The sequence below is a fragment of the Anolis carolinensis genome, chromosome 1 (genome assembly GCF_035594765.1).
Source record: "Anolis carolinensis isolate JA03-04 chromosome 1, rAnoCar3.1.pri, whole genome shotgun sequence".
NCBI lineage: Eukaryota > Metazoa > Chordata > Lepidosauria > Squamata > Dactyloidae > Anolis > Anolis carolinensis.
The window spans coordinates 295478617-295501189 of NC_085841.1; the positions used below are offsets into that span (position 1 = coordinate 295478617).

Consider the following 22573-nt stretch of genomic DNA (forward strand, 5'->3'; position numbering starts at 1 on the left):
AAATTAATTTAACTAATTTACGACACCATAAAAATTGTCCAGCAATGTTTGGAATGAGGAACTTGGCATCACAGTGGATGATGAAGCAGCTGCTCCCCCTGTGGCCAGAATCGAGCATACCCGCTGGAAGCTGGAGAAGGTTAAATTGTCTCTGTGTCTGTCTCTGTCTCTTTATTCATATGGCATTGAATGTTTGCCTTATTTATTATTTATTTATTTATTCATTTAATTTATATATTGCTCTTCTCCCCCAGGGGGATCCAGAGCGGTCTTACATAATGGCAAGATTAATGCCACATATAATACAAAATATAGTAAAAATCAACAACCGTAAAAACACACTTAAAAACCAATATCATATCCAATTAAAACAGTAAAACACTGTGTGACCATTACAACAGGATCAGTAGCATTGGGCCAAAAGTCAGAGCCAGTCTGTATTTCACTTCACATTAATCCAACGAATACATTAGCTTATATTGTATCCTAGAATGGGCCAAAAGCTTGGTCCCACATCCAGGTCTTCAGCTGCTTCCTAAAAGACATGAGTGAGGGGGCTTCCCTAATCTCCCTTGGCAAGGAGTTCCACAGCCGCAGAGCCACCATAAAAAAAGCCTTGTCTCTCGTCCCCGCCAAACACACCTTTGACGGCGGCGGGACCGAGAGCAGGGCCTCACTCAAAGATCTTAATCCATGGGACGGCTCATAGAGGGAGATACGTTTGGAGAGGTAAGTTGGACCAGAGCCATTTAAGGTTTTGTAGGCCAAAGCCAGCACTTTAACTTGTTCCTGGAAGCTAACAGGCAGCCAGTGGAGCTGCTTCAACAGAGACGTTGTATGCTCCCTGAATGGTGCTCCAGTTAATAACCTGGCTGCGGAACGTTGGACTAGTTCCATCTTCTGAACAGTCTTTGAAGGCAACCCCACATAGAGCACATTGCAATAGTCCAGATGAGATGTAACAAGAGCGTGGATCACCATGGCCTTGTATGAGTACATTTTGATCTGCCCTGAGTCTCCTTCGGGGTGAGAAGGGCAGAATAAAAATACTGTAAGTAAATAAATAAATAAATCATTAATTTTCATTTAAGCTTTCCAAAATACTAAGAAATGCACATCACCTCCACAATGCCAAATTACACTTTAAAGAGAGGTTGCTAGGAAATTTTGTTTTCTTCCATTTGTTTCTTTAATTAAATTAGAAAGCAGCACAATGTTACAAATCAGGAAGGTTGTTGTAATCATATAGACTTTAACATACAGCATCTCTGTTGATGATGCCCTCAAGTGAATCAACCCATCTGTAGTGAGGTCTTCCACTTTTCGTATTGCCTTCCATTTTGCCATTTCCTAATGAGTAATGTCATCTTCCAATATGTACAAAGTATGATAGTTCTAGTTTAGCCATTTTGACTTCTAGGCAATATTTAGGCTTGGCAACAAAAACATTATACTTCTTCTTTGCCATATGATAAAGACAAGCTGAAGGGTTGTTCTAGGACTTGTAGAAATCTGGGTTCAAATTCCTGCTCTGCCATGGAAACTCACAAGACAACTGGGTTGATGTTAGTTTTCTGACTTTGTTCGGAGGTGCTAGCTGGTCCTGATTGTTTCATGTCTGTTTTCACAACCTACAAATTATCTACAGGCCCAATAAGAAAATCCAACAAATGCTATGTTCAGGAAAGGGCAAGAGGGACTTGCCCTTGCAGAAGCCTTGATGAACCTACCTGGACACAGTATATTATTTGCGAACACAGAAATGCTGGACCACTTTAACAGCCACCATGTCAGATTACACAGAGAAGCCATTGAAATCCACAAACATGTGGACAATTTCAACAGAAAGGAGGAAACCATGAAAATGAACAAAATCTTGCTACCAGTATTTAAAAACTCTAAAATCAGAACAATAAATAAAGAACAACTCTCTGAAAACAGGGGAATTCCAAACATGAAACAATCAGGGCCAGCTAACATATCCAAACAAAGGATTCCCACAGGCATGAATAAGCCAGGTCTTGAAGCTGGCAAGGCCATTAAATGCTAATCAAGATGATTAATTGCAACACTCATACTTGCCTCCAACAGACAAGAGTTCTTTCTCCCACCCTGGACCTTCCACAGATATATAAATATTCCTTGCCTAGTTTCCAATCTACCTCACAACTTCTGAGGATACCTGCCATAGGTATGGATGAAATGTCAGGAGAGAACACTTCTGGAACATGACCATAAAGCCTGGAAAACTTACAGCAACCCAGTGATTCCGGCCATGAAAGCCTTCAACAATTCACAGGACAACCTTGGCCAAGTCCAATTCATTTAGGCTAGATGAAGGTAACAAAAACCACATCTAAATACTTTTTGCCAAGAAAATCCTAGGCAAGGTGTATAACAACACCAAGAGAGCATTTTACTTTTGCTTTGTCACGTCACTGTTTGCTTTAAAAAAAAAAGTTTGAGGCATTGTTTTTGTCCCTATAAGTTACATTGGATAGGATACTTTCTTTCTCGGCCTCTTGTTTGTTTCCTTGTTTACATAAGAAAAAATGTACTTTTTTGTGTAGCAGTTGATTTAAATTTGGTGGCATTATGTTTAACTTATATGACTTATATAGCAGAGATTTTTGTCTGTATACATTCTGCAAGACACATGTGCCTTTAGGGGACTAAATTAATAATATGCAGCAGCAGTGCATGTAGGTTTAAATAGTGCCCCTTTTAAAACCAATGAGGATATAATACAGACACAAATAGGGCATTCACTCCCTTTTTTCTTAACCTGGTGATTCATAGACATGCTTTCCAAAATGAATAATTTCAATCATGTGACATAAATGTTAACTTTATTGTCATCCAAAATGTGTTATAAAGTCTTAGTCTGTTTCATTAGAAACATTAGGAAGGAACTTTGGAACAACTGGAAGACTATCCAAATGTTTCAGCATAAACATTTGAGGATTCCATACCACTTCATTTTCCATAACACGGCTTTCTAGTTATCATTTTGAACAGGTGTTAATATAACGGGCTAACAAAATGGAGAAGATTAACAGACTATTGCAGTTTGGAATGGGTTAATATGATGGAACTGGACATTATAGTGCTGTTGATATCTCCATAATATTTGAAAGAATTCTTCCAGATTTACACTGGCCTGAGAAACTATATAAACAAACTCACTATAAGCCATATGGTGTCCGTCAAATAATTAGTACTGCACAGCAGGAAGCAGAGTAGGGTTGTAGCCTCAAACTGTTTTGCCACTGAACATTTGTATTCATCACTGTGGAGTGAAGAAGGCAGCTTGGGTCTGGAGCTGTGTAACAGTATATGTATATAGACATGCACATATATAAATGTGTATCCCTTGTGGCTAATTAATTATGTATCACAGCTTCTATTTTTTAGCAGATAATATGGTAGTGAAAATGTCTATGCTGTCACTCTGCCATTCACTTGCTGCATTAAACAACAACAGAAAATATTCTGGCAATGGAAAAGGTAATCAATAGATTCAAGGAGTTAGAAGAATTTCAGAATAAGGACACAATACAATATGTAGGGAGGTGTTTAGGTGTTTAGGGCATCATACTGCCCTGTATGATCCTGGAGGTGTCTATGGACAATGGCAGCTGTTCGGCTTAGAAACAGAGATGAGCACTAACCCCCAGAGTCGGACATGACTAGACGTAATGTCAGGGTAAACGTTTACCTTTACCTGCTGCCGTGCAACTCCCAGCATTTAACTGTTTTATTATGTGTATGCTTGAGTTTTGTATACATGTATCACAAAACATATTCCCATTATCCATGTGTCTGTGGTTACATTTGCCCATATAGCAACTGAGGATAACATTTCATACATCTGATCAAATGGGCTGTTGTCCTGGAATCTGAAGTGAAATTGCTTAATTATTGATAGCACCTAACGGTGTTTCTTTTTTCATCAAACCCATTACTGTCAGCTTCAGTCTGACATAGATACTAGTGTTAGTAAGATGAAGACAGCCAAATCCACAAACTCTAAAATTCAAAATTGGTAAAAGTATGTTTATCCACATGTAGAAGAAAACAGATCTGATCCCCATTTCGAATGAATATGTCGATCAAGTGATAGTTAGACTTTAAAATGTGTGCTTATTAGAATTTAATGAAACAGTTACATTACACATAAAATGTTTGTATTAGAGAAAGTTGCCTTTCAGCAGCTTGTCACTAACATCTTTTCTGGAGCCGCTTTCGACCATCTTGTCTGATGAAAAGTGGCAGGTCTTTATTTAAGCTTAAGATATTGTGGTTCTCATGCATTCCCTTAGTTTATAAGCTACAAGCACCATGCATGGAGCTGTCCCTCATTGTTTGGAAATTCATCCTAGTACAGAATGCAGTAACTCATTTCTTGTACCTGGAAACAGATGATATTAGTACTTAGCATCACAATCTATGAATGTTTGCACATTTTGATACCTAGGTGTGCTGCTTGTGTACAGAGAATTAAATCAACAGAACTTGACCACACATTACTTAACACTGTTGCAATAGGGAGAAATAATGAAAGGCTATATAAATTGCCTATAAACATTAACCAGTAAATGTCTAACTTTTCAGTAACCATGTCTGAAAAGCAAAGCAGAATGAAAACACAATTCTCATCATAACATCTTTTGAGTAATTCTAGAAATAGCATCTCTGAGATCTATATTATTGACTACTATGTTTTTGTATCCTTTTTAGTCATGTCATGAAAGCATAGTTAAGACGTGTTTTTGCATTAAATCAGCATTTAAATAACTGCCCCATTTTCTTTTTGAAAAATAGATATTTAAATCTTTTTGTTGACTTACTGTTAATATAAAGCTCCTAGAACAACAGATGTGCTTCTAATTTCATTCTTAAAAATAAATGTTTTTATTTTGAGTCTGCAGCACAGGAAATATCCTTCAGCAAAGGGCACCAGCTGCAAAATAATAAAAAGAGCTTTAAACGTTTATCCAATGACTGGCAGGTTTTTTGACCTTAGACTTTTTAAAGTTCATATTTGTTCATGCAAAATATAAGAGCTGAAGTTTAGCTATTTTAAAGTCTTTGTGTGGGAAATTGGGCAAATCTTTTGGCTAAGAATTGTGCACCTGGTGAAGTTCATAAGGTTGCCAGCAATTCTGAATTGTACTAAAGTCAGCAAGCTTTCAGCTTTCCATTTGGAGTGAAAGCTCAAAAAGACGAGGAAAGACTAACACAGTCACTTCAGTGTAATTTGAAGAACTGAACAGTTCTCAAATGTTGCCCACATTTATTTCCAGGTATGTAAATTCCTGGGCCCAAAAGCACCAAAAATTGGAAGCTAAGCAGGGCTTTAAGAGCTGATTAGGATGTGAGATCTCCAATGAAAACCAGGTCGTATAAACTATTTCAAAGGAAGGAAGTAGAAAACCCACCTCTCAGAATTTCTTGCCTAAGAAAACCCTATAGAATTCATGAGTTCAGCATAAATTGACTGGTGACTTGATAACACATACAAACTTATGTAATTCTTGCTATTTAAAACCTACCTACTAGGTATATATGATCCACCAAAAATGGTTCAGAAATGGTACAAAACTAGGGGGTGCTGGTGCTTTGTTTCTAAAGCATTTCTGATGTTTCAGAGATGAAAATGTTGGAACTCTAATGAGGCTAATGAAATTTCGTTATTATTTCGTTAATGGTGATTGCGCTGGTGCATTGAAGAAAACATCACTGTCAGTGGGGAAACTTCAGGGGCTACTACCTCCCTCAGTTTTAAAGCTATTGAGGTGAAACTTGCTACAATGGTAGAATGCATTGACCACTGTTGGCTCACCACATTTCAGAACATTTGACTTATCCACTGATCTTTGGAGAATTTTCAAGTTATTAAATAAAACATTTTAAATAATAAAGAACATTTGTTCCCGGTTTGAAAGTGTTATTTCCTTTTTCACTGTGTGGTCTTCAGTTTGTAAGTAGTTGTTCTACTCCAGAAACTTTGTTTTTGAAACAGAAATTGTGTTATATTGGTGGAGACTTAACAAAGGAAAATGTGCTATAGGGCGATGTCCCTTGCACAAAGGCACAGTTTTTGCAGTGTAATAAACTTTTGCCATGTTTTTATGACAGAACCGATTAGGAACTGCCATTTATAACCCAGGAGAAGAAATCATTGTACAGACACTATCAAGGCAAATCTAGACTGATCCTCTTCTTTCGGGCAGAAAGGCACGATCCAAACTTTCCTGGCGTCTAATTAATATGCTTCCCATATTGAGTTGGAGGGGGACACACATGGCCCATCTAAGCATTTAGGTCATTTTTCCAGCCCAATACAGAAATTGGTTTACTTATTAGAGAGCAATCAGTCACAGTTCTTCTCTTTGCAGGTTCTGTGATTGGTGTTAGAGATCCTGATTGGTGTCTTCTGATGCTGATGGAGTCTGGAAAATGTAGTTTAGGGCAGGCATATACCTCTGTGTTTCCCAAATGACATTTGTGCATGCATATAATTGTCTGTTTTCTTAGTCTTCCTGTAGTTCCCACCCCCAGTCTTGCTTATGGCAATGATGGGGCAAAATTGGTTTTTAAAGCACTTTATGTCCTCTTGGCTTTACCAAAGTTGCTTAATGGTGATTACTGGTTATACTGAATATTTAACTGACCTTGGGAGACATCTGAATGTTACAGAACATTTACGAAAAAAATGGTGAGTGTTTCTAATCGCCCCCCCCCCCCACACACACACACCTTTCCTGCATATTTCAGACATCACAGGTTTCTGCTAATTGTGGAAACTATGGTACTTTGTACGTGACAAGAACTGGCTTTAAGAGAGAGCAAGGATTTAGGATGTATTACCTGTGAAGAACCTTTGCACAATGATAGTAAATTAAAGGACTTGTTGAGATCTCCTGCTAGATCAGGACACACTGGCCTGAAACATTTTCTTGAAACTGCGGCTATGGATGCTCAATATACTAGTCCTCTAATGCAGAATAAACTAATAGACATTTGTGGTGACAAGATAAATTTAAAACTGTTGAAAAATGGAATGCATCTCAGTGTTTATCTGTTTTGGCAGATGAAACTTTGGATGTGAGTAGTAGCTTAGAACAGTCATCACTATCTATAAGTAACATTGATGTCAAAATTGCAGGAAAAACGGAAGACTCCATAGGCTTTGTGAAGATAAGAGATATAGGTGGAGGGCTTTCAGGCATTATTTTGCAAACACTGGAAAAATTGGACTGATCCTGCAATACTTTTGTGGATAGGTTTATGATGGAGCTGCTAATATGAGTGGTCATATTAGTGGAAGACAAGCAATTACAGCACAGCAGTAGCCGATGGCTGTCTACATCCACTGCACTGCTCACTCACTAAATGTAGCCTTAGGAAAGTCTTTCAGAATTCTACCCGTCAGAAACTTCCAAGGAACAATATCATCTGTCTGCAATTTCTTCAGAGCATCTTCCATCAGACTGGAGCTGTTGAAGAAAAATATAAAAGTCTATTTCCAGGAATCAAGAGCAAACAGTCTGTTGCCTCTTTGTGAAACCCGTAGGGTTGAGCGCCATGATGCAGTTTTATGTTTTGTTGAACTGTACAATGTGGTGGTGAGAACATTTGAAAAACTAAAAGAGTATTCTATACAATAGTGAGACTTCTTTCCAAGCTGGACACCTTTTTTTAGCTGTTCTGAATGCTGAATTTGTAGTAACCATACACATCCTAAAAATATTTCTGTCATGATCCCTTCAGCTTAGCAAAACAAAGAGTAGATATGGACATTTTCGGTAGCCTGCAATATGTCGACAAACTCTTAGAAAAAATCAGGGAGATGCACATAGATTCTATGAAAGTAGACCTTGGACTCTATTCAACACATTCTCTCCACTTAGGAGGGCGATGTTATGGGGGATTCCCTACTGCATCTTGTCATCTTGGGTGGCGATGCCCACACCCTTGTCTGGTAGGTATTATGTGGTTGGTGGGTGCTTGGCTCCCTGCCTGGAGTCCCTGTGATGGCCAACACCAGCCGCTGGTCCTGGCATTTGCCCTTGCCACCATCCTCCTGCCCTTCGTGTTCCTGCTATTGACTTTTTTTTGAGTAGCATATTGTTTTGTGACATGAGATAGTATACATAGTATTTAGTATTACCCACCCAAAGACCTGCAACTGTGGGGGTGACCTGGTTCTGTGGGGTGTTTTTGCCTGATTGGGGGGTAGTATTGGCCTCTAGCAAAGGAGGAGGCCTAGCAGCTGCTGCACCAACCCCGGGTTTGCCTGATTGTGCAGGGAGGGATGGGCAGGCCACAGCTTTTTAGCCAGCCCGAGAGTGCTTAGCTGGGATGAAAAGAGTGGGCAGGATGATAGGGTTAAAAAAACAGGGGGCAATCAGGTAGGCATGAAGGGCGCATAGCCGCCGGCTATGTTGGCAGCACGGATTTCCAGCCCAAAGAGTGGTGAGAGGGTGCACTGCTGTGAGCACTCTGAGGAAAAAGATTCAAGGCACAAAAAGTGTGATGGAGCTGCATCTATACTGTAGCTACTGCCTCCATGTGTATGTGTATGGCGGGGGGGGGGGGGGATGAAGGCCAGTTGGGGGAGTTCTGCAACGACTCTGCCCAGTAAGTCGGGCAGGGTAATTAATCAGAATGAAGACTGCAGTCAAGAAATCTGAAGATGATTATGACTTGAAGGACAGATATGAAGATTCCTTATGGCTCTTGGGGATTTTTCTGCAAGCCGAGCAGGTGATCCTGTTGAAACCCAACTGTGGTTTAGAACTGGAGAGTTAGACCTTGTATTTTCTGCAGTCCCATTAGAAACAGATGTGAAAAGTGAATGTTATTTTATACAGCTTTTTGTAATTAATTGTAATCATTATACACCTTGTTCCATGTTCCAATCTGAGGCAAGGCATTCTTCAATCCCAAATAACCTCATGTTTAACCAACATATATGTTTGAGAAATCCCCAGGGGAAATCTCTTAAGGTAATTTGAAATGTTTGAGTGTTTTTCCTATGCATGTTTTTATTTATGTTCTACCAATGCAAGCAGCTAATAAGAAAACCATACCACTGTCCTAAAAATGTGCAGCAATTAATGGTTGCAAAACTGGATCATTAATTCAGTTGTTAAAGATTTTGGCTCAAATCCAGTTATTAGGTTTCAAATAGAGTACACATAATGAAATTAATGCTTGCATAAGTTCTATTAATTCACTGAACCACCTCTAGTTGGGCCCAATGGTTGGTTTTAGGCCTTTATATGTATTTGGCTAACAGGTCCTGAAGAGTCTGTTTTGCCAACAATTTCTGCATGAATTCAGGAAGTATAAACTCCGAGTCTTCTCTTTTAATCTTGATGGATTTATGGAGATTACATAACAATTTACCATTACTTCTAATTATACTTCAGTGAGATTCTGTCTGCAGGATAGGCACTATGATTAAATGAACTTTCATTCCTTTCCTTGAAGCAGGTCGCTTCTCTTAATGGCACCATAACTTTTCTCTCCCAGGCTTGTTGCTACTGATTTCAGAGGAAAGAAAGTTTTATTGCAACACGGTAAGGTGCACAATATTAAGGTACAGAGGTTGTATTTTCATTATTTCCGATTCTGATATTCTACCTGAAAGTTAGAATCCAATTTAGTTACAGAGCCAATGTGTTTTTATAGACACAAATAGAACAGCATGAGCCAGCCAATAACAATATCTAGGCCACCAGTATTTCCACATGAAGGGCTTAATTCACTCCCCAAGCACAGCGAATGTGCACTGCATCTTAATTTAGCTAAGTAGTTGCAAAGGGCATATGAATGCATTTTTTGCTGATTCACAGGGACCAAATCTAAAAATTCCTTCTGGCATCAGAAATTTCACAAAGTCCTCATTATCTCCTACCAAAGCAAATAGTTACAATAACTCGAGTCAATCCTCAAAAGATAAGTTCAGAAGGTACTAATGGAGACACCTTCTTCAAGGATGGAGGAATTTGATTATGGTTATCTTCAAGGTTCTATCTTGTCTCTCATGCTTTTAAACATCCATACAAAACTTCTGCTGCTGCTCAATTGCATAGTTGTTTCCTACTCTTCGTGACCTCATGGACCAGTCCATGCCAGAGCTCCCTTTCGGCCGTCACCGCCCCCAGTTCCTTCAAGGTCAAGTCAGTCACTTCCAGGATACCGTCCATCCATCTCGCCCTTGGTCAGCCTCTCTTCCTTTTCCCTTCCATTTTCCCCAGCATCATGATCTTTTCCAGGCTTTCCTGTCTTCTCATGATGTAGCCAAAATACTTCAATTTTGCCTCTAATATCCTTCCCTCCAGTGAGCAGCCAGGCATTATTTCCTGGATGATGGACTAGTTGCGGTCCAAGGCACTCTCAGGATTTTCCTTCAGCACCAAAGTTCAAAAACGTCTATCTTCCTTCGTTCAGCCTTCCTTATGGTCCAGCTCTCGCAACCATAAGTTACTATGGGGAATACCATTACTTTGACTATGTGGACCTTCATTGCCAGTGTGATGTCTCTGCTCTTCACTATTTTATCAATATTGGCCATTGCTCTCCTCCCAAGAAGTAAACGTCTTCTGATTTCCTGGCTGCAGTCTGCATCTGCAGTGATCTTCACGCCTAGAAATATAAAGTCTGTCATTACCTCCACGTTTTCTCCTATTTGCCAGTTATCAATCGGTCTGGTTGCCATAATCTTGGTTTTCTTGATGTTTAACTGCAGCCCGGCTTTTGCGCTTTCTTCTTTCACATTGGTGATAAGGCTCCTTAGTTCTTCCTCACTTTCAGCCATCAGAGTGGTATCATCTGCATACCTAAGGTTGTTAATGTTTGTTCCAGCAATTTTAACTCTGGCCTTGGAATTGTCAAGCCCTGCATGTCGCATGATGTGTTCTGCATACAAGTTGAATAGGTAGGATGAAAGTATGCAGCCCTGCCGTACTCCTTTCCCAATCTTGAACCAGTCTGTTGGTCCGTGATCTGTTCTTACTGTGGCTACTTGGTCTTTATACAGATTTCTCAGGAGACAGACAAGGTGACTTGGTATCCCCATACCACCAAGAACATGCCACAGTTTATTATGATCCACACAGATGAAGGCTTTAGAGTAGTCAATATAGCAGAAGTAGATGTTTTTCTGAAACTCCCTGGCTTCCTCCATTATCCAGAGGATATTGGCAATTTGGTCTCTCATTCCTCTGCCTTTTCTGAACCCAGCTTGTACATCTGGCAGCTCTCGCTCCATATGTTGCTGGAGTCTGCCTTGCAGGATCTTGAGCATTACCTTACTGATATGGAAAATAAGTGCCACTGTATGGAAGTTTGAGCATTCTTTAGCATTTCCCTTTTTTGGTCTGGGGATATAAATTGATTTTTTCCCAATCTGATGGCCATTCTTGTGTTTTCCAAATTTGCTGGCATATGGCATGCATCACCTTGACAGCATCACCTTCCAGCTGCGATCCCATCATCTCCTGCTGCCTTGTTATTAGCAATGCTTCTTAAGGCCCATTCAACCTCACTCCTCAGGACTTCTAAAACTTCTAAGTGATACCATTTGGTTTCTCCAACATGCTGATGGCACCATAAATCTTATCTCTGCTTTCCATCTAAATCCAAGAAATCAGGGTGGTATTACTATTAGCCATGTCAAGTGCCATTTTTATTCAGAAAGTTTTGGATATAAAATCAGTCCATCAATAAGTCAATTTTAAGGTGACAGATTTTAACTGAACGTGAATTAGCTTTTCAATTGTAATAGCAATTCAGTAAAACAACTAGTCATGAGTCAGCTTTAGCAAAGGCTGGTAAGCCATCTGCTGGATATGTTCCACGGTGGATGTCTTTCATCTGGCAGAGTGATATACCAATAGTGATCAGTGGCCGCCCTTTATTTTATTTTATTTATATGCAGCCTTTCTTCCAGAGCAACACCCAAGTTAGCTTCCAAAAACAGTAAGTTATAACATTTACCATACAAGAACATGAAGGGAAGTTGCAGAGGGTTGGAGCAGACACTGAGAAGGCTCTCTTGCACTTCCTCACAAAATCAGCTTGTGACGGCAGTGAAACCAAAATAAACCTTCCACTGTAAATCTCAAGGTTCTGGCAAGTTGGTAAAGAGAGATACCGTTTTTCAGATAGTATTGACTTCAACCATATAGGGCTTTATAGATCACCACAAGCACTTTGAATTGTGCTTGGAAACAAACCAGTAACAAGTGCAACTCTTTTAACAAATGAGTTATATAGCCCCTATAGCTGGGTCTGGTCAGCATTCTGGTCACAGCATTCTGTACCTGCTAATTTTTCAAACTGTTCCCAAAGGCATCCTTATGTAGAATGTGTTGCAGTAGTCCAAATGGAATGTAATCAAGGCATTTGTCACCATGGGCAGTGTGCCAAATCTGTGTGCCAGAAAATGTCTTCTGTTTTTTAGTCCATGTGGGTAAAATGTTGAGTAGATTCACTGCCTTAATGATATTGGGGCCAACATCAGAGGCTGGGTTTAACTAGATAAGCCAAATAGCACCACTCATCTTTTTGATTCTCATAGCATGCTATCTTGCCCCAAGTCAAACCATACAGTAGGCATGTTTAGGACCAAGCTGTAAAACCACTGGTAGTGTAAATTGCCTTGTAAAAGAGTGTTAAGTACTTGCATATAAAAAGTTATATTTCTTCATACAAACACTGAGTTTCTGAACTGTAAAAAAGAAAAAAAACACATTACATTCAAAAGACAAGTAACACATGTCTGTGTTAGATAATTAAGAATAACAGGATAAATACCTTACATCTGAAAGCCTTCCAGTACTCTTGATGACCAAATTGAGGAGATATATATCCTAATTAAAGTAAGTACAGTGAAAGCCTCCTAAGGCAGGCAATTTTAATTTTTTTTTTGAAAAAAAAGGAAATTGTTCAATATTATTTCTGAGAGAGGAAAATATTTTATAGTAACGCTACAATAAATTATGGGGGAGATGCATTTGCCTACCTTTTGCAATTATGTTTGATTTGAAGCTCTCCACACTTCCTATGAAATGCTTTATAAATTATACTACTATAGGGGAAAGAATCATTAGGGGGAGATCATAAATAATGGTATATTACATTGATTAAATCAAAACATCTAGATATAATCTGTCTTGGATCAAGTGAGTCAACACAATCACTTTATAGAAACACATTAGGAACAGTGTAGCACAAAGGTATTTATGGCCACTAGAAGAGTGTTAGTGTTGTAGTAGAGCCTATGAGTAACGTTACAAACAGTATGATGGGTGCCAGAAGGGCAAAAAGGTTACTCGGGAGCAGAAATCTGATGATAAGCAGCAGAGAAAGAGGATCCGGGACATACTTACAGCACCTACAGATGAGGAGTCATTTGAGGGATTCCCTGGGGACGATGGGTCAATGAGTGAAGGAGAAGAAGGAGACACCATGGATTGGAGTAAGATAAGAGAAGGGCAAGCTATTTGTGAGGCGCCAACAAATAGTGATACCTTTATGGGGTTCTCTGGGGGTGAAGACTGACAATCAGGGAATCCAACTGAATCTTGGGGGGATCTAAGTCTTGACAGGAGATGGAGGAATTGGAGGGAAGGCAAGGGAATTCATGTGAAGAGCTGGGAGCAGCTGCGGGGGATAGTGATGGGGTGGTGGTCAGTTCATCTTCTGATGATGGTTTTGTCGCACCTCAGACTAAATTCACCTTGCTAAGATACCCAGTCAACACACAATAGTCTTTTAAAGTCTTTATTAAAGCAAAGCAATATAGATGAAGCAAGCAATCAATGATAAGTCCAGATATAAAGGGAATGTCCAAAGATAGCAAGAAGTCAATAAAGCATAAGAGTCCAATAGTTCAAGAGGCAAGGTCCAATGATTCAAAGGCAAAATAATAGCAATAATCCATGAGGCAGGGAGTTAGTCCAAGAGATCCAAAACATAAGATCTTAAATCCATAGAATCCAAAAACATGAAGTTCGGAGCACAAAGTCTTAGTCCACAGGATCTATAGTACAGGTTCCAAAGGCAAGAAATAGGGTCCAAGAATGCAGGAAGTCCCAAGGCAAAGAGTAGTCCTCAGAAAGCACAGCACAAGGGTGAAGCGATGAAATTGCTCTGACAAAGATATGGTCCGAAGAAACTGCTTTTTAAAAGCATCCCAGGAGGGCATTCCTTTTGCCACAACTTGAATCTTTTGACAGTTGACTTTTGCGCGCCAAGCGAGCGCTTCTGCGAAGCTCCGAGCCCTGCCAAGACAAACGGTCTTCCCTGCACAGCTCAGGGTCACTGTTATCTCGCACCTGGTCTTCAGTTGCCCCGGCTCCGTCATTATTTGTTAGTTCTCCAGTTACCTCCTCATTATTTCTCATAGCTGCTGAATCCTCCTCAAAAACTCCCAAAGGAAGAATGTCAGCTTGACCGGTATCTGACTCTTCTGGAGCCAACAGGTCATCTTGCTGAAAGTGAAACTGCATGTCTGTAACAGAAGGCTCAGAGTGCTGCAAAATCCCCAAACCAGAATCCTCTTCTGTTTCATCTTGGAAACCAAAATCCCCTTCAGTGTCATCATCTTGAACGTGACCATGGCCAGCCTGTGGCTGGGATATGACACTGTCCTCCTCCCTAAAATTCTCCTCCTGCCTCCCCGGTGGGCAAGGCTTTGCTGGATAAGAACGATGGAACTGGGACACCAAATCTGGAGCATGAACATCCCGGGCATCAACCCAACAATGTTCTTCAGGTCCATACCCCACCCAGTCCACTAGGTATTGCAATTTGCGCTGATGGCAGCGCGAATCCAAGATGTCCACCACTTCAGACTCCTCCTCCCTGTCGCACAGAACCAGAGGTGGTGGCGGCCCAGTGTCCGGCCGAACTCCAGTGGCGGGACGGAGCAAAGAGCAATGAAACACGGGATGAATCTTCATACCCTGCGGAAGCCGAAGCTTGAAAGTCACAGGGTTGATTTGGGCCAACACAACATAGGGTCCCACAAAACGAGCGTCCAATTTCCGGGAGGGCCGCTGGAGAGGCAGGTGTTTGGTTGACAACCAAACACGGTCCCCCACCTGTATGTCCGGGCCCTGTTGCCGGTGGGTGTCTGCCATACATTTGTAGTCCGCCTTGGCCTGCTCTAATTGAGCCTTTAAAATGTTGTGAACTGCAGACAACTCCTGCAACCAGGAGGTGGCTGCTGGAACTTCCCCAGAGTCGATCACCGCCAGGAAGAAACGAGGATGAAACCCATAGTTTGCAAAAAATGGGGCCTCCTTGGTAGAACCGTGAACACTGTTATTATAAGCAAATTCAGCCATGGCCAACAAAGAGGTCCAATTAACCTGTTGATAATTGACATAACATCGCAGGTATTGTTCCGGGGTGGCATTAGTTTTTTCTGTTTGCCCATCCATCTGAGGATGATGAGCAGTGGACATCCGTCCCTCGATCCCCAGCTGTCTCTGCATTTCTTTCCAGAAATGCGATGTGAACTGGGCCCCCCGGTCCGAGACCAAACTCTTGGGTATGCCATGAAGCCAGAAAACATGGCGCAAGAACAGATCCGCCGTCTCCTTGGCCGTAGGCAGTCCTGCACATGGGATGAAGTGACTCATTTTGGTGAACAAATCCACCACCACCAAAATCGTCGTACAACCATGGGACAAAGGAAGGTCCATGATGAAATCTGCTGATACCATCTCCCATGGCTGGGCCGGAGTGGGCAGCGGGTGCAACAACCCCGCTGGTTTTCCCACAGAGTTTTTGGCACGTTGTCACACAGGACAGCTCAACACATATTTTTCCACTTCTCGCCGAACTTTTGGCCACCAGAAGTCACGGAGAACCAACTGCATGGTCTTGAAGATCCCAAAATGGCCCGCCGGCTGAGAGTCATGGCACAGTTTCAAAATTTCAAGCCTTTCCGGCAAAACGGGAACATATGCCCTGGAGCGATGGCAAAGGAGTCCATCTTTCACATGGAACGGAAACTTAAGTCCAGCCACCAACTGCTCCTGAACCCAAGGGTCGTCCGCTTGACGGGCCCGAAGTCTTTCCGTCAAAGACCCTCGCACAACAGGACGAGGAGGCGAATCCTCCGCTGCGGCTGCGGCGGCAAAGTTCTCTGGGCGCAACAGGTACGCTTCGGTGGATTCCTCCCGCCCACACACATATTCCGGTTTTCGGGACAAAGCATCTGCTTGTTTGTTCCGAGCCGCCGGCACGTAACACACTCTGAAATGAAAACATTCAAAGAACAGCGCCCAACGCTGTTGCTGCTGGTTCAACTTACGGGAAGTGCGTAGATATTCCAGGTTACGGTGATCGGTGTGGACCTCCACCGGATGTCGAGCTCCCTCTAGCCAATGTCTCCATGCCTCGAAGGCCGACTTGATGGCCAGTAGCTCCTTCTCCCAGATGGTATAGTTCCGTTCCGGCGCTGTCAACTGCTGGGAAAAATAGGCACACGGGTGGAGGTGTTCTCCCACCGGCTGCAACAAAACGGCTCCAACTGCCACATCAGAAGCATCGGCCTGAACCACAAAAGGCGTGTCCGGGTTTGGGTGCTGTAGAATCGGCTGGGTGGTGAAAGGTTTCTTGAGTCTCTGGAAGCCACCCTCCACCTCCTTAGTCCATAAAAAGGGTTTCTTCCCTCTCAGACACTGAGTGATGGGATCAGCCCATCGTGCGAAGTCCGGGATGAACTTGCGGTAATAATTGGCAAAACCCATGAAACGTTGAATGTCCTTCTTATTCATGGGGGCCTTCCAATCTCTCACCGCAGCAACTTTAGCAGGGTCCATAGAAATTCCCTTAGCAGAGATACGATAGCCCAGGAAGTCCACCTCTGTCAGGTCGAACTCACATTTCTCAAGTTTGGCATAAAGGCCATGGTCCCGTAAACGCTGAAGCACGGCACGCACCTGCTGGTAGTGCTCCCACTGAGATGTAGAAAAAATCAAAAAATCGTCAAGGTAAACAACCAAAAAACGGTCCAAGAAGTCACGGAAAATGTCATTCACAAAATGTTGAAATGTTGTGGGGGCGTTGCAGAGCCCGAAAGGCATGATGCGGTATTCGAAACTTCCGATGCGGGTCTGGAACGCTGTCTTCCACTCGTCCCCAGCCCGGATGCATACCAAGTTATACGCTCCCCGCAGGTCCAGCTTGGTAAAAATCCGTGCGCCCTGTAGGCAATCCAAAAGTTCCGGAATCAAAGGCAAAGGGTAGCGGTTCTTGATGGTGATGTTGTTCAAGGCCCGGTAGTCATTGCACAACCGCAATTCCTCCGACTTCTTTTTTACAAACAGCACTGGAGCCCCAGCCAGAGACTGTGAGGGGCGGATAAACCCCTTGCGTAGGTTGGTATCAAAAAACTCCCGGAGAGCCGCAAGCTCTGGCTCCGAGAGAGAATATAACCGTCCGCGGGGAATCGGAGCACCCGGTTCCAAGTCAATGGCACAGTCGTTGGGCCGGTGGGGAGGCAGACGTTCTGCTTCTTTTTTGCTGAACACATCCCAATAGTCTTGATATTTTTGCGGTAGCACCGAGAGATGTTGACCCGAAATTTCAACGTTGGAAAACTTTTCTGAAGTCTTGTGCACCAGGCCACCCTGTCTCGGTGCACAATGTTCTTGGCAAAATGCGGACGTGAAACGCAACTCGAACTGGGACCACAGGATGGTGGGGTTATGTTTTGCCAACCCTAGCACCACCAGGTGAGGGATTTCGGTGACCAAGAACGAGATATCTTCTTCATGACTCCCCACCCTCATGAGGATCGGCGCGGTGTAACAAGCCACTGGTCCCGCTTTTAGCTGGCAGCCATCAAAGTTCTGAATGTCTCGAGGAGGTTGTAAATCCCACTTTTGTAATCCCACAAATTTGGCAAAGCGATGGTCCATGAAATTGTTGGTGGCACCACAATCCACCAGCGCATGAGCCATGACCGGATCTCCCTGCGCTGAGCAAAATGCTAATAGAATGAAAAACAGCATCCCGGTCGCGGGCTCTGGGGGTGGGGCGGTGACCGAGTTAGCAAGCCCGTCTAAACTCGGCCGTGGCCTTCCCCCGCCGGTTCCTCCACGCAGTCAGTGCCGCTCCTCGGTTCTTGTCCAGGACCTCCGGCCCCGGAAACCGCGGCCAGCCGGGGTCCCGGTCTTCTCTTGACAGGGCATTCACGTGAAAAATGTCCAGCTGCCACACAGTACCAACACAGGTTCAGGCATTGGCGGCGAGCCTTCTCCGCCGCATCAATCTTGGGCCTAGTAGAGCCTATTTGCATGGGCTCCACAGACCCCCTCCAGCCGGATGCATAGCTTGATCAACTCGTCCATCGTGGCTGGCTCCACAGATCTCGCCAATTCCATCTGCATTTCGTGCGTAAGGCCTATCCTGAATTGGCTCATCAAAGCAGGCTCGTTTCAGTCCAGTTCTTCCGCTAGCACGCAGAACTCTGCGATATATTGGGCCAGCCGGCCCGTCTTCTGTGTCAGCCTTCGCAGGTTATGGTCAGCTGAGACTTTGGCGGCCTGTCCGTCCCAAACTTCTCGGATGAGACCCATAAACTGTCTCACTGTAGCCACGGCCAGAGCGTTGGCCTCTTGCAATGCTGTAGCCCAACACCGCATCCTCCAGGAGACTGTAGACAAACACCACTTTAGCCTCCTCGTTCGGAAAATCTGCTGCCCTCACCTTGAGGTAGGCATCACATTGTCCCATGAAATTTTTCACCTTCTGAGGGTTCCCGTTGAACTTGCTGGGTAGAGCCACTGGCACTTTGGCAGCGGGGGCCTGAGCGGCCACTCTGGCTTGCAAAGCTTGCAACTCCTGTTCTAGTTGCTGGAGGCTTGCCATGGTGACTGGTATCAGCAAGGATTTTTGTTGTGGTCAGAGCAAACTGTCGCACCTCAGACTAAATTCACCTTGCTAAGATACCCAGTCAACACACAATAGTCTTTTAAAGTCTTTATTATAGCAAAGCAATATAGATGAAGCAAGCAATCAATGATAAGTCCAGATATAAAGGGAATGTCCAAAGATAGCAAGAAGTCAATAAAGCATAAGAGTCCAATAGTTCGAGGCAAGGTCCAATGATTCAAAGGCAAAATAATAGCAATAATCCATGAGGCAGGGAGTTAGTCCAAGAGATCCAAAACATAAGATCTTAAATCCATAGAATCCAAAAACATGAAGTTCGGAGCACAAAGTCTTAGTCCACAGGATCTATATTACAGGTTCCAAAGGCAAGAAACAGGGTCCAAGAATGCAGGAAGTCCCAAGGCAAAGAGTAGTCCTCAGAAAGCACAGCACAAGGGTGAAGCGATGAAATTGCTCTGACAAAGATATGGTCCGAAGAAACTGCTTTTTAAAAGCATCCCAGGAAGGCGTTCCTTTTGCCACAACTTGAATCTTTTGACAGTTGACTTTTGCGCGCCAAGCGAGTGCTTCTGCGAAGCTCCGAGCCCCGTCAAGACAAACGGTCTTCCCTGGACAGCTCAGGGTCACTGTTATCTCGCACCTGGTCTTCAGTTGCCCCGGCTCCATCATTATTTGTTAGTTCTCCAGTTACCTCCTCATTATTTCTCATAGCTGCTGAATCCTCCTCAAAAACTCCCAAAGGAAGAATGTCAGCTTGACCGGTATCTGACTCTTCTGGAGCCAACAGGTCATCTTGCTGAAAGTGAAACTGCATGTCTGTAACAGAAGGCTCAGAGTGCTGCAAAATCCCCAAACCAGAATCCTCTTCTGTTTCATCTTGGAAACCAAAATCCCCTTCAGTGTCATCATCTTGAATGTGACCATGGCCAGCCTGTGGCTGGGATATGACAGGTTTGTAGTTAAAAATGGGTTCAGGGGTGAGAGGTCTTTGCAGAAGGCAAGGTGTTGATGTGCGTTCATGTGCTGGGTGCTGTGTATTGGTAAAGATTCTTGTAGACTTGCTGCTGCCTGTTTCATGTTTTGTGTTCAATTCGGATCTGCAGTTTGGACCTGGACTGATTTGGCTAAAGACGCTGCTTCTGCAGACACTGGAGCAATGCTGTTTTGGATTTCTCCCACTTCGACCCTGGACTTCGGCTGATGACGCTTCTCTTCCTGCAACTCCTTTTGTTAACCATTTGTGTACTGTGCCTTTTTGTTTTGCCTCAGAGCGCTTTGTTTGACATGTTGCTTTTTGCATCCAGTTAATCTGGATTATCTTTCAGTTTACCTTTTGGACCACATCTGGTTTGGTTTTCTGAGTTTTGACCAGTGGAACTGCATTTTAGTTTCTCTGCGTCCCTTTTCTTTTGTTTTAATAAACTCTGTTTTGAAGCCACTTTTAAGTCTGGCCCTTTAAGGCGTCTGTGATTTCAACAGTTAAGCACTTGCATATATAATGGCCATGCTGAGTCCCCTTCGGGTGAGAAGAGTGGGGTACAAATGTGGGCAATAAATAATAAATAATAGAAACAATAGAATATGACTAATCAAAGTGTCATTGATTGCACTTGGGTTTCTGGATTGTACCTTATGTATCATGTTTGTTCTAATTATCGTGCATAATGCTGAAATCTTCTTTCAAGATGAATCTAAACTAACAAAAGAGCTATTTCACTCTGTTCAATCAGTTCTATTATAAGAAATCAAATCTATTGTGATTTATAAATGGTACACAAATGAGTGGTCTTCTACACCAGAAAACAGAGACATTTCCCCTCTTTTCATTAAAAATATACATTTTCTTTTGGTCTGAATTTATCAGAAGTAGAATTCAATCTTATTCAAGCAAACACTGGGAGGTAAATGTTTTCTTTCCTGTCTGGAGAAAATAACGAAGACAACCTGGGTAATACATGGTTTTAGAAACTGAAGAATTTGGGGATTGTAATGACATTGTATGAATAATAATGAAACCACATGCGTATCATAGTGGTACAGAAGTGACAGAAAAAGAGGTGTAAAATTAATGATGTAGTAATCATCAGTATTCTGCTTAACAGTACTGCTGTCTGAGCTACAGCTTTTCTATATTTTTTCCACCCACATACTATGCAAAGATTGTTCTACTCAATTGTTTTTATACAGGCACAGAATATGGTACATTACTGTATGCTTGTTGAAAGGTCTGCATTTCTTTATATTTTAAATGTACCCTTTTTTGTGTTGTGGTCTGTGTTGGGTGTTACTTCTCATTTTCTCTTCCCTTGAAGTTTCATCAAATTATAACACCCCCTCCCCCTCCGGAACCATCAAACAAAGTGTAGTTTAAAGCACGGCATTTTAAACCCTGGGTTCCAACCTTAAATGGGCTCCTCTTAGATCCATCCTGGGGTCATGAAAAAATTGGTAACTGTAAAAGGTTTCTGAATGCCACCTAGACATTTGCACAAAGCTGTTACCAATAGCTTGCAGTGTTTTCAGTAGACTCTACAGAAAATGCTTCAGCTGTACCGCATAAAAAGAAACATCCGCCTGTTTAGCAAGCCTTACAAATAATGATATGTTAACCCCAACATTAAAATGTTTGTGTTAATAAATGGCTAAACAAAACTGCTAGACAATGCTATTGTTCATAACCTCTGGTCAACTAAAGGGAACTCTGGAAAAATAAATCCTGAGAAATAGAGATGAGGTTTAGAACTACAATTGAATCATTTGATCCTTAAGGTTTAAGGTAAAGGTAAAGATTTTTCCCTGACATTAAGTCCAGTTGAGTCCGACTCTGGGGGTTGGTGCTCATCTCCATTTCTAAGCCAAAGAGCTGGCATTGTCAATAGATGCCTCTAAGGTCATGTGGCCGGCATGACTACATGGAGTGCTGTTACCTTCCCGCAGAGCGGTACCTATTGCTCTAATCACATTTGCATGTTTTCGAACTGCTAGGTTGGCAGAAGCTGGGCCTAATACCAGGAGCTCACCCCACTCCCCGGATTCAAACCTGGCAACCTTTTGGTCAACAAGCTGTTCAGCAGCTCACCAGTTAAATCCACTGCACTGTCATGGACTCCCATTTGATCCTTATGATTGTTTATTCTGATTGTCACTCTATTGGAATTTTTTCATTCTAAAAAATCATATAGTCTTCCGTATCCACTGTAATTAGGTTCCAAAACATCCCGTGGATATTATTATGCATAGCTGCTCAAGTCTCATTATATATAATCTATATATATATAAAAGAGTGATGGCATCACGGCGACGCACAAAACAACAAATCTACAGGCCCCCCAACCTCCAAATTTGACAAAACAACCCATCATCCATGGCTCCAGTAAGATACAACACATTTATATGACAAACACAATCACAGGGCCACAAACGGCCAAAAACCGCAACAGGCGATGTGTGCCTGCGCGCACCCCCCATCCTTTCCCGCGTGCACACACACACCTCGCCTCAGAGCTGAAGGCAGGAAGGCCGATTCCTTGCTGGGCGCGGGATGCAGGAGGTGCGTGCCTCACACCGCTCTCTGCCCTCTCCCCCTCAATCTCCTCCCCCTCAGGGCCCATGGAGGGCCCCGGTTGCCGTTCAGGCCCCCTCC

At 42.7% G+C, this 22573-nt stretch overlaps 1 protein-coding gene across 1 annotated transcript in view; it reads right to left on the bottom strand.

Moving 5' to 3' along the window:
- Positions 1-17996, bottom strand: part of LOC134295277 (uncharacterized) — a 33386-nt gene extending 15390 nt beyond the window's left edge. Inside the window, exons 1-2 of the mRNA XM_062967141.1 lie at positions 15890-17996; positions 14808-15793 (exon numbers count right to left, since the gene is read on the bottom strand). Coding sequence (XP_062823211.1) covers positions 14808-15793; positions 15890-17996 — 3093 coding nt within the window. The remainder of the gene's footprint in view (positions 1-14807; positions 15794-15889) is intronic.
- Positions 17997-22573: the final 4577 nt, after the last annotated feature.